Below are 13,267 nucleotides of genomic sequence, written 5' to 3' on the forward strand. Positions count from 1 at the left end.
GATCACCATCATCATGATCATATATCATACTACTGTTGATTTTGATATTGCAATGATTATTACTATTTATATTTACGACTATTATTTACTATTCTTATTTACTATCATTCTTACCTGCGACTATTCTTTCCTTTATTGATTATTAGTCATCATGATTATCACTGTTATTATCCTCATGGGTGTTTATCAAATGGATATTCACAATGGTATTATTATGATGATAACAATAATAATGATAACGATAGTAATAATGACAATAAGGATAAGTAAAATGTTAATGAGAATAATAGTGAGGATGATTGTGATTATGATAACAATAATAATTTTGATAGTGATAATAATTATAGCAATAATGATAATTACAATGATAATGATAATAATGATTATAATGATAATGATTATGATAGTAGTAACAAAACAGATAATGATGATAGTAATGATAAAGATAAAGTTACAGATATGATAATGATAAAAATGATGATGATTATGAAGTTGATAATGATGGTAATGATGATGACGATGATGATGATGATGATGTGATGATGATGATGATGTGATGATGATGATGATGATGATGATGATGATGATGATGATGATGATGATGACGATGATGATGATAATGATGATGAGGAGGAGGAGGAGGAAAATAATGACAATAATGATTATCATAATAATAATATCAATCACCGCCAATTTCTACACGCTCACCCACCTCCTCCGCCCACACAGCTGTTGGACATGAAACTCACCTCTCACGCCCACACCACATCCTACGGCGGTGCGGAGACGGGCACGCCTGCGATCCTGCAGCAGTACCAACCCCCTGTGTCCCTCGCCCCGCCCACCTACGCCCACGAGCAGCCCAGTTCACCGCCCTATTCACCCAAGGCCACCTTTGAGGCGCAGCGTTCAGCCAGGAGTTCTCAGGAGCTCTATAATCCCACGTATGAGGAGATATCCACGGGTGAGTGTGAGGGGAGGGGGATGGGGAGGGGGGGATAAGGGGGGGTAAGGATGAGGGGTAGGGGTGGATGAGGGGGGTAAGGATGAGGGGTAGGGGTGGATGAGGGGTAGGGGTGGATGAGAGGGGTAAGGATGAGGGGTAGGGGTGGATGAGGGGGGTAAGGATGAGGGGTATGGGTGGATGAGGGGGGTAAGAGTGAGGGGTAGTGGTATGAGTAGGGGTGGATGAAGGAGGGTAAGGAGGAGAAGAGGGAGGAGGCGGAGGAGGAAGGGGACGAGGAGGAGGGAAGGGACGAGGAAGGGGGGGGGAAGTACGAGAAACGTGGAAGGGGGAGAAGGTGGGGGTAGGGGGTAAGGGAGTGGGAGGAGGGAATAGGAGGGATATGGGGGAGGGGTGTTAGAAGGTAGAGTTTGAGGGAGGAATCTGTAGATGAGTCTGTGAATGAATGATGAGTGAATTACGTGGTGGGTGAGTCTGAGCGTGACTCAAGGGTCTGTACGAGGTCTATAGGTGGGTGGGTGGGGGAGAGGGACATGAGTCCGTAGATGAGTCTGTGAATGAATTATGAATGAATTTGGTGGTAGGTAACTTTGGGGTGGTGGATGTGTGCCTGTGAGTGAGTCATGGGTGAGTCTTTACGTGGATTGGGGGAGAGAGAGAGGGGATGGTTCTGTAGCTGAGTCTGTGAACGATTCATGGATGATTTGGATGATGGGTGAGTTTAATGTTGGATGAGTAAGATGGAATAATGTGTGAATTGATTAGTTGGTGAGTTATGAGTTAGCCTACAGTGGGTTGTTGTGAGTCTGTTGTTATTAAGTCATGGACGAGATATGAGTAACTGCGGGAGTCTAAGAGGGATTATGAGTAACACATAGTTTGGTAGAACATTTTCCTTTGAGTAAATGAGTTATGAGTGAATAGAGTAACTCTAAATCTCATAGATAGTTGTGAGGTATAAATTTTTTCTTGATCTATATATTTTTAAATGGGGGGGGGGAGTGAGTGAGTTACTCATGAAACAGACGAGTCATTTGCGCTAATTTCTTTCTTACTTTCTTTCGTGTGTGTGCGTGTGTGCGCGTGTGCGTGTGTGTCATAGACGAGAGTTAGTTATTCCATTCGAGTGACTGTGTCTGAGTGAGTCAGGTCGAGTGGCTGCAGATGAGTCATTCGCCTCAAGTGCGTGAGTCATGATTCATGCAAAGCTGAATTGTGTGGATGCTGAGTCATGCAATGTCAACGATGGGTTTTATCTTAATAAATCTAAAAAATAAAAATAAGAAATGAATGAATATAGATACAAAATCATAGGTGACGACTGAATGAATGTTGCTGAACAGGAATGATGGGTGATGAATAAATGAATAAGAAACCGACAAATTAGAAGGGGAAGTGACATTGAAAGAAAATAGTACAGAGTGAAGGGGTTTTGTCATTCGTCAGACAATATGTAGATCATGAATTTCCAATGTAAATAGATGTTGCATGAATAATAGACAGAACGTTATATATTCATTTCTATTTTCTCCTCTGGTGCACAGACCTCTGTAAATGTCAAACGTATTTTAGATTTTGGATAATATGTAATTATTCTTATTTTCAGTACACTGCCTTCATTCCATTTATTGTTCACACTTAGATACAGATACATTTTTTACCAAGTGATTGAAATAGTTTTCTTTTTTATAAAATATTTCAAGTTCATCTTGCTCTTCCACACTAGAATAGTTAGCTGGGTATAAAGTAACATGAATCTAGACAGAGTTAGAGTACAGTGACACTTGCACCAAAGATTAGCCTTCGCACTGCCACCACACGTCACGCTTGTCACACTAGTAGCGAGTCTTTAGTGAGCGCACCGCCTTGTCCAGTAGCCTAGTCCGGCGACCTCTCCAGGGCGTGACCTGTTGTCTCATTTCCCGCAAGCTGCCGGTGACGGATTAAGTGTGTCGTCCTCAGGTAGCGACACCACCTCCGTCAGTAGCGCCAGCGTCAGCTCGGAGGCCGCGGCGCCCCCCCAGGCGCGGGAGCGGATCGCGGAGGGGCCGGGCCCTCCCGCGCAGGCACCCTGGGCGCCGCAGGGCAGCTGCTCGTGCTCGTCGCGCCGCTCGACGCAGGGGCGGCGCGGCACGCGCGGCGGCCGGGCCAGGAAGCCGCGCCCGGCGGGCAGCGCCACCAGCACAGGCACGACGGAGGGCAGCGAGTACCACGAGGCGCTCTTGCCGCAGCTGGTGTCGGCGCATCCGCTGAAGGGCGGCGGCGGCCTGCGGCACCCGGCGCTGCCCTACACCATCCAGGGCACCAGCGACGGCCGCACCTCCACCTCCTCCTCGTCCGACCTGCCCGTCGACCGCATCGTGGCCCGCGAGCCGCGCTACTACGTGGGCATCCCCGCCCACGCCCACGCCCACGCTCGCAGTCCCGCCACGCCCGAGGGCTCGTCGGGCACGCCCTCCACATCGGGCGGCGAGCGGCCCTCGCCCACCGAGCGCGGCCTGCCGCCGCTGCCCTCCCGCAGCGACCGCTACCGCATCTACTTCACCACGGAGCGGCGGCGAGGGGGGGAGGGGGCCCACCCGCCCGCGTCGGCCGCCCGCACCCTCGACCCCGGACGCAAGCGGCAGCGGCGCCACGACGCGAGGGACACAGTCGAGAACGAGCCGTTGTACCACGAGCTGTAGCCGAGACTTTCCTCTCTCTCTCTCTCGGCGCTCCTCTCGCTCCAGTCGAGAACGAGCCGTTCTCCCACTGTAGCCGTCTCTCTTCCTCTCTCTCTCTCTCTCTCTCTCTCTCTCTCTCTCTCTCTCTCTCTCTCTCTCTCTCTCTCTCTCTCTCTCTCTCTCTCTCTCTCTCCCTCTCCTTGTTCGAACCCCACCTCGTCCCGCCTAACCTCCAGCCTCCAGTTCACAACCCCTTCAGTGCTCCGTCACAACCTCACAGCCTCACACCAACGCATAAAGCTGCTGTCTCACAAGGGGGATTTAGTATATGTTATGTCTCGCGTATTGTGTCTTTTAATTCTATGCCTTGAAGCGAGTTTTATATTCTCTTTTCTCTTCTTCTCTCTTCCTCTTTGTTTCTCTTTTTTATTCGTTTATCCCTTCTTTTCCTCTTCCTTTCCTTTTCTTTCCCTTTCACTTTTTTGTCTTTAACTCCCTCTCTCCTTAGTCTTCCCTTCTTCTTCTCTTCCCTTTTTTTTCTTTTTCTCTTCCCTACCACCTTTTCTAACTTGTCCTACATCTTCCTCCCTTTCTCCTCTTCCCCTCTTCCTCCTCTCTCTCTCTCCCCCCCCCCTCTTCTTCTCTGCCTCTCTTCTGATCCCTTTCATCGTGTACCATTTCTTCTTCCCTCCTTCTCCTTTACTATCCCTTCCGTCTTCCTCCCCTCCTCTTCCTCCTCTTCCTCCTCTTCTTCCTCCTCCTCCTCCTCCTCCTCTTCCTCCTCTTCTTCCTTCTCTTCCTCCTCTTCTTCCTCCTCCTCCTCCTCCTCTTCCTCCTCTTCCTCCTCTTCTTCCTCCTCCTCCTCCTCCTCTTTCTCCTCTTCCTGCTCTTCTTCCTCCTCCTCCTCCTCCTCTTCCTCCTGTACCTCCTCCATCTCCGCCTCGACCTAAAGCACTTCACCTCACAGATGTCAGCGTAAATTCCACGTACTTCGCTCCTCCATTTACCACACTTTGTGTTTGTAACTGTGATTAGCTTAAAACAAAAACAAAAAACAAAAAAACAAAAAAACAATATTAAAACCCAAGTGGAGTGATAAACAGTAAGAACAATTTTAAAGAAAGAGACAAACCCTTTGATTAGAGCACAATATAAATACAGTAACTACACAGCGTAATATCGTATTACAGTCTTGTTCTAGGGTATGTGATTCCCTCTCCACTGTACCTCTCCTATAGTGTACCACAGATAAATGAATCGTTCAAACCAGACCCCTTACAATATTTCCGAGTCCAGCATGCCATTGAAGTATATAGCAAAAATAAAAAAGAAACTCGTGTTATGAAATAATAATACTAATGACCCTCTCAAAAAAAATTATCATAATAACAAGTACATAGATCCCTTCCCAAATACATATATAAAAAAAGGAATATGTCAGTTATATTCTCTACGACAATGTATATAGCTCGTGAATGGTCAGATATTGTATGTGAACATACATAGCACTACGGGTCGTATGTCAGTGATGCTGCATTTGAACAGGAGATGAAACAGATGATGGAAAAGATAATGATAGTTTGAAATGATTTTTTTTAGATAAAATGAGATTGGTGACAAAATCAGATCTTTTTTGAGATGAAATTATGATACGGATGAAGTGAAAATCTTCTTGAGATGAATTTATGATACTGATGAAGTGAAAATCTTCTTGAGATGAAATGAGGACGATAATGATGTGAAATCCTTTTGTGATGATCAGATAAAGATGAAGTGAATCTTTTTGAAATGGAACAATAATACTGATACAGTATGACATTTTGAAATCTTTTTGAACTTTCATTTGTGAAATGAGATGATATGATGATACGAAATCTCTGCGAAGTGAAGACAACACCTATATTCTTAGTCATCGACGGTGAACTCTTGACCTTTCTTGAGAATATTTTGCTGGTTATTTGTGTTTGCAGAAGTTAGGTAAAAAAAGGAAGCTGGTTAATGAAAATCGATTATATTTGAGATTGATAGTGGTGGTGATTTGATGCTTTAAAGAAGGAGGTTTGTGGTCTTTAAGTTGATTAAAGGAAGGAGTTTGCTATTATTATTGCTATGATTTTATTTATGATCTATGTTATGATCATTATTATCATGATTGCTATTATAATTGCTGTTATAATTACTATTATCATAATGATCATTATCATTATCACCATTATCGTTATTATCATTATTATTATTATAGTTACTATTATCATTATTATAATAATTATTAACATTATTGTAATTCTTCTTCTTATTATTATTATCAGTGCTGTTATTATTATTATTATTATTATTATTATTATTATCATCATCATTATTATTATTATCATTAATATAATTATTATCATCATCATTATTATTATCATTATTATTATTATTATTATTATTATTATTATTATTATTATTATTATTATTATTATTATTATTATTATTATTATTATTATTATTATCATTATCATTATCATTATCATTATTATCATTATTATCATTTTCATTAACATCATTATTGTTGTTATTATCGTCATTATCATCATCATTATTGCTATTATCATTTTGATTTTTAGTATTACGATTATCATTATCATTATCATTATTAAAGTTGGTATTATTTTGATTTTTATTGTTATGATTATCATTATTATTATTGAAGTTATTACCACTGTTATTAGTATCATATTCATTATCATTTCTATCATTATTTCCTTTATCAGAATCATCATTATCATCATATTCATCACTATTATTATCATCTTATCATTATTTAAATACTGCTATCATCACCATTGTCCTCATCCCATAATCAGTATCGTAAATGATATCAAAAGTCGATTCCAAAGATAAGATATCAGAGACCGTTAGAGAAGTAGATATAGTAGATGATAGAAATGAATAAATAAAATTAATAGATAAAAAACATAAATGTCAAGAAAAAAAATAGTTGTTCAAGGATGCTGCTTTCGTCATTAATCTTTTTTTTTCTCTCTCTCTTTCTCTATCTATTTATCCATCTCTCTCTCTATCTATCTATCTATGTCCATCTCTCTCTATTTCTCTCTCTCTCACTCTCTCTCTCTCTCTCTCTCTCTCTCTCTCTCTCTCTCTCTCTCTCTCTCTCTCTCTTCCTCTATCTATTTTTCCATCTCTCTCTCTCTATTTATCTATATATGTCCATCTTTCTCTACTTCTCTCTCTCTCTCTCTCTCTCTCTCTCTCTCTCTCTCTCTCTCTCTCTCTCTCTCTCTCTCTCTCTCTCTCTCTCTCTCTATCATCTCTCTCTCTCTCTCTCTCTCTCTCTCTCTCTCTCTCTCTCTCTCTCTCTCTCTCTCTCTCTCTCTCTCTCTCTTCCTCTCTTCTCTCTCTCCTCTTTCTCTCTCTCTCTCTCTCTCTCTCTCTCTCTCTCTCTCTCTCTCTCTCTCTCTCTCTCTCTCTCTCTCTCTCTCTCTCTCTCCCTCTCTCTCTCTCTCTCTCTTCTCTCTCTCCTCTCTCTCTCTCTCTCTCTCTCTCTCTCTCTCTCTCTCTCTCTCTCTCTCTCTCTCTCTCTCTCTCTCTCTCTCTCTCTGTTTATTATCAGAACTCTAAGTCATGCAGAAGTCCATGAATTTCAAACTATCGGTTGCTTTGTTTTTTATGAAAAGTTATAATGTCAGCGAACATCAGTGTAATGTCAATGGAATTAAGTTTTGCTTATTTTTGTTGAGAATGTTATAATCAATATCAGCGTTATTATCATCACTGTTAATGTTATCATCACTATCATCATGAACATAGCCTGCATTACTTTTATCGTCATATTTGCATCATTATTGTTATTAGTATGATTATGGTTATCATTATCATTATAATCTTTTATCGTCATTATGATTGTCATTATCATTTTTTAAAATCATTTTTATTGATTCTTTATTGTTATTGTTATCATCAATGATATAATCACCATTATTATTATTGTTATTATTATTATCATTATTATTATCATTATTGTTTTTATTGTTATTATAATTATCATCAATATTGTTATCATCATTAATATTATTATTGTTATCATTATTGCCATCATTATTATCATTATCATTATTATAATTATTATTTACTATTATTATTATTATTATTATTATTATTATCTTTATTGTCACATTTATGAATATTGTTATTGTTCTTACATCATCATTCTAATAATCAATATCATTATTTTATTTATACCAATGTGATAATAACAATGATGATAACATGATTAGCCAAAATTTCTTACTAACTACAAAATTTTCAATAACTGTTTTCATTTTCAATTTTCCTCCAATAATGTCAGGGAACTTGTCATGCAGAAGATTATTGATTCGGAAGGCGTCGTGCATGATTTTACAAAGCCAGATGATAAAGTTGATAACGTTGTGTGTCATACCGTTAAGATAATTGATGGCGGATGTCAAGGGAGTCATTGTTGAAAGGTTTATTGCAGACGTTGTTTGTCTGTTTGTTTGTTCTTCCTTTGTTCTTCCATTTCTGGTGTTTACTAGACATTTTGGAAAAGAGCTCAAAGGAGAGGAAGAGATGATAAAGTAGGGAAAAAGGTGAAGAAAAGGAATTATATGGATTATATAAACAAGGGTGAAGGAAGAAGAAGACGTAGAAGACGAAGAAGAATAAATAATAATGTGTTTTGTTGTTGTTGAGTGAACCCGGTGAGAAGAAAAAAAAAAAAATATATATAAAAGAAAGAACATAAGCAAAGGAAACCAAGAAAAACGAGACAAAAGGAAAATAGTCTGGCATCCTGTGAAACTAATCTAAGCTAAAGCGAACTCGTAAGCTTCCGTGATTATCCAAACACAAGGAGAAAAACGTTAGTAAAGCTGTGATGTTGAACTCAAGTTTGTGGTTAATGAAAAACGTTTTTATGGTACGTTTTCAAAAGGCAAGACAAACGATTTAAATGAAAAAAAAAACGTTTAACGTCTTGAAGGAAACGTTCTAGAGGAAAAGAAAACGTTAATGTTGAGAAGAGGAAAACGTTTAGAGGGAAAGGAAACGTTTCTAAAAGGAGAGTAAACGTTTTGAGGAAAAAAAAAAAAAAAATCAGAGGCAAGGGAAGCGTCTGAAAGGCAGGGAATCGTTTTCAGAGGAAAGGTGAAACGTCTTGAAGATGGTAAGAGCATCTTCGGTGCTTAGGGACTTCCGGTCAGTGACTGCAGGATACGCAAGGATGGAGGTCAAAGTTGACTGTTATAACGACCAGTGATAATGCACATATCATGTATCTCCCTCTCGCTGTTTTTTCTCTCTATTTCTGTCTGTCTGTCTTTTTGTTTCTCTCTCTCTCTCTCTCTCTCGCTAACTTGCTCTTTCTCTTTCTATCTTGCTCTCTCTCTCGCTATCTTGCTCTCTCTCTCTCTCATCTATCTATCTATCTATCTATCTCTCGTTATCTTGTTCTCTCTCTCTCTCTCTTTCTCTCTCTCTCTCTTTCTCTCTTTCTCTCTCTCTCTTTCTCTTTCTCTTTCTCTCTCTCTCTCTCTCTCTCTCTCTCTCTCTCTTTCTCCCTTTCTCTCTCTCTCTCTCTCTCATATATGGAATGACTCCACTTTCTTTTCCCCCACGACGAAATGCTGCGATCTGACCTTCACGTTGTCACAGGAAAAAGATGTTTATAGCCCCTTTCCGAAGGTCTAGATTTCAGTGCCTCGTCACGTACCAGCAGCTCACACTCTCCAATAGATATACCTTATAGTGAAAAACGAGAAAAAAATTAATCAATATATGCTTTTTTTCTTCGTGTATGAAATATAATTCCAATGTTTAGGTTCTTTTGTTTAGACCATACATAGCTACGAAATATATAACTATATATATGTCTTAATAGCGAGCACTTGCAAATAAACAATCAAAGGTGCAAAAGGCCTTGGATCTTCGTCCTTTTTGGAAGAAAGTGAAATCTTTAAAAAAAGAGAGAGAAAGAAAAAAATCTTTTGAGAAAAAGAAAATAATTAAATGAGGAAGGAAAAAAAAAATGACGATGATTCAAAGTCTTTTGTTTGTTACGTAACCACACCGAGAACAATGTCATAATTGTATTCAAGATTTTAATTTAGTGTTAACTTCTTTCTTTCTTTCTTTCATTTCTTTCGTTTTGACTCTTTGTCATCTCTCTCTCTTGTTTTGTAACAGTCAAGGTGTATATATATATATTTTGTGTGTGTGGAACTATTTAGCTGCAGTTTTATTATCGTTATTATTTATTAGGTTTATGTTTTTTTTTTTTTTTTTTTTTTGGCCTATTGTAACATAAGGTCTGTTATGGAATGACATCAAATGATTGGTGTGATAGGAAGAATTTTCTTTTTCTTTCTTTCTTTCTTTTACAAGTATACCATACTTTGTATAGACATACAACAAGAGATATTTTCCGAGAGATGAAAACGTTTTTTCTCAACATGGCGACGAGTTTTCCACAAAGCTGTATTTTGTACACCTCGAGGGATAATTATGTTTAAGAAAAATGAAATAAAAGCTAGTCACAAATATAGTGATAGAGCATTACAGAGGATTTCAGTCGATTTGCAGAATTATGATATGAATTTGGATTTTAAAGTGGGGAAAATCTGAAAAAAAAAACATTTTATTATATTCATGATCAAAATAAGAAATTTCCCGTAATATATTTTAAGGGAGATTCTATTTTTTTTTCTTTTTTGAGGAGTAAGTGTATGTCTGTTTGTTTTTTATTTGTTTTGAAATAAAATGTACTTAAAAGTCATATAGAAACTATGTATATGTGATAAATTTTTTACGATTAAAAAGACTTAACAAAATCGTCTTTTTATTCCTCTTCCTTAAAGTAAAACATACAGATAAAAGAAAAGAAAAAAAGAAAAAAAAGAAAAAAAAAAGATGTGTTGAAAATAAGAAATATATATTCATAAATAATACACATATCTAAGATTCCTCTTTATAACACTTATTGTCACTTTTTTTAATCTGTGTTATACATTTCCAAAAGTGTTAAATTTTAACACGTTTTACTCGTTTCTGCATGTACCATCCATCATTATATGTGCTACATGTTAGTGAAAATATCCTCTGCTATCAAACTTTATCAACAATAGTGTTATCTACTATCGTTTGTCATGTGTTATCAACCGTATGACCTGGTATGACACGATATATGCAATGGTGTTATCTGCTGTCATTTTGCTGCAATAATGCTTACTTATAACTCCTTATATCTGTTTAAGCAAAAACGAGATCATTTTCATTGTTTGACTCTTCTCTGATTCTTATTATCTTTCTTTCTCTTCACGTTTATTTATTTCTTTTTTTTTTAATCTTTTTTTTAATTTATTAATTCTTTTGTGTGTGTGTGTGTGTCCTTTCTTCTTCCCCTTAACGGAGTTTTCTCTCTCATTAATTTCCTCTTGTGTCATTTCTCCCTATCTTCTTCCTCTCTCATATCTCTCTCACCTTCGCCTTTTCTTATTTCTCTCTCAAAGAGAGAGAGAGAGAAAGAGAGAATGTGTGTGTGTGTGAAAGAGAGGGAAAGGGAGAGAGAGAGAGAGAGAGAGAGAGAGAGAGAGAGAGAGAGAGAGAGAGAGAGAGAGAGAGAGAGAGAGAGAGAGAGAGAGAGAGAGAGAGAGAGTTAGAGAAGGGAAATGAGAAATATGAAGACAGGCTAGAGAAAATGAGGGAGAAAAGAGAAAGAGAGTATGTGTAAGAGAGAGAGAGATATCAGAAATATTAAGAAAACCAAAGAAGGGAAGGAGAGAAGCAGATAGTCGCAAAGCCACAAAGCCAGGCGTTGCTACTCGAGGAAAACTGACCTTGAGTAAGTCAACATCGAGAGAGTGTTTACCCCGGGTGTATGTGGGAAGAGGGAGAGAGAGAGGAAGAGAGAGATAGAGAAAGGGATGAGAGGGAGAGGGAGAAGAAGAGGGAGAAGAAGAGGGAAAGGGAGAGGAAAAAGGAGAGGGAAAGGGAGAAGGAGAGGGAGAGGAAGAGGAAGATGGAGAAGGAGAGGGGAGGGAGAGGTAAAAGAGGGAGGAGAAAGTGAGAGGGAGAGAGGATGGAGGGGATGTAGGAGGAGGAGAAGAAGACAGAATGACAGGAGAGGAAAGGAAACACAGAGGGAGAGTAGAAGAGGATGGAGAAAGAAGGGAGGAATGAAGGGGAGAGGACAATGGTAGAAGACGAAGGAGAGAGAGAGAGAGAGAGAGAGAGAGAGAGAGAGAGAGAGAGAGAGAGAGAGAGAGAGAGAGAGAGAGAGAGAGAGAGAGAGAGAGAGAGAGAGAGAGAGAGAACAACAAAGAGAGAAAGAGACAAAACAACAACAACAACAAAGCGATAAAGGGAGAAAGAAAACAACAAATAGACAGAGAGAGAGAACAAGAGAGAGAGAGAGAGAGAACAACAAGAAAGAGGGAGAGAAGCAGAGACTGGATAATCCCTCCCCTGTACACTCCTCCTCCCCCCCCCCTTCCCTGTACGCCCCTCAGAAGGACTTCACTCTTTATGTGAAATCCTTTGGAGACTCTCTTTCCCTCCCTCCCCCTCTCCCCCTCTCCCCCACCTCTCCCTTCCTATCCCCTTCGGCTCAAAACGCATCTTACAGGAAACATTTCCCGCTGAGTGATGGTAGGAAGGAGAGTCTACAAGGATATGGATGTGTTCTACTTTTTCTCTTTCCTTTTTCTCTCTTTCTCTCCTTCTCTCTTTCTTTTCTTCCTTTTTTCTTCTTTCTTTTTCTTTCGCTTCTTTACCTTCTTTAGCTCTGTCTTTGTCTTTCTCTTTCTATCTTTCTTTTTATCTCTTTTTCTTTCTCGTTCTTTTTTTTTTTTATCTTTTCTCTCTCGTTCTTTTTTTTTTATCTTTTCTTTCTCTTATTTTCTTATTGTTTTTCTTTCTATTTTTATCTATCTTTCTTTGCCTTTCTTTTTCTCTCTCTCTTTTCCTCTTTCTTTGTCTTTGTATCTTTCTTCCTCTTTGATTCCCTGTCTCTCTCTATCAATCAAAATAATAAAAAGTAATGAATGATAACAAGTACAATAATCATAGTGATAAACAATTAATCATAACAATAATGATCCTACAATCAAAATCATCAAGAAACAAATATAACAATGGTCATAACACTTATAATAATAATAGTACTAACAAGAACAATTGAAAGCAGATGATAATGCAATCTCAAAGCGCTTGTACATGTAACGTAATGGATCTATACATATATACTCAATAAGATTTCCTTAATTAACTACGGGCAAAATGTTGGAATTATGGACATCGTAAATAGATATCTTGCTACAAGAAGGGCGGTGTCATTTCAAGTGATTCAGGGGAAGAGAGTTGGAGAGAGAGAGAAGGAGAAGGAGGAAGGGAGAGGGAGAGGGAGAGGGAGAGGGTGAGGGAGAGGGAGAGGGAGAGAGAGAGGGAGAGGGAGAGGGAGGGGGAGAGGGAGAGGGGGAGAGAAGGAGAGGGAGAAGGAGAGGGAGAGGGAGAGGGTGAGGAGAGGGAGAGGAGGAGGGAGAGGGATATGGATAGAGAAGGACAGGGTGAGGAGAGGGAGAGGGTGAGAGAGGGACAGGAAGAGGGAGAGGGAGAGGGAGAGGAG

The 13,267-nt window shown here is 39.2% G+C and overlaps 1 protein-coding gene across 2 annotated transcripts in view; it reads left to right on the forward strand.

Annotated features, from left to right (window-relative positions):
• LOC122261604 (uncharacterized) overlaps positions 1-3,668 on the forward strand; it is a 32,143-nt gene extending 28,475 nt beyond the window's left edge. The window contains exons 4-5 of one of the 2 annotated variants that reach the window (XM_086547738.1): positions 730-964; positions 2,894-3,668. In XM_086547738.1, the coding sequence (XP_086403864.1) occupies positions 730-964; positions 2,894-3,648 (990 nt within the window). In that variant the 3' untranslated portion in view covers positions 3,649-3,668. The remainder of the gene's footprint in view (positions 1-729; positions 965-2,893) is intronic. The other variant, XM_086547735.1, reaches the window with a different exon arrangement.
• The last annotated feature ends 9,599 nt before the right edge of the window (positions 3,669-13,267 follow it).

This window comes from Penaeus japonicus, unplaced genomic scaffold (genome assembly GCF_977035675.1).
Source record: "Penaeus japonicus unplaced genomic scaffold, GWHDUDI00000001_assembly GWHDUDI00000002, whole genome shotgun sequence".
NCBI classification, from domain to species: Eukaryota; Metazoa; Arthropoda; class Malacostraca; order Decapoda; family Penaeidae; genus Penaeus; species Penaeus japonicus.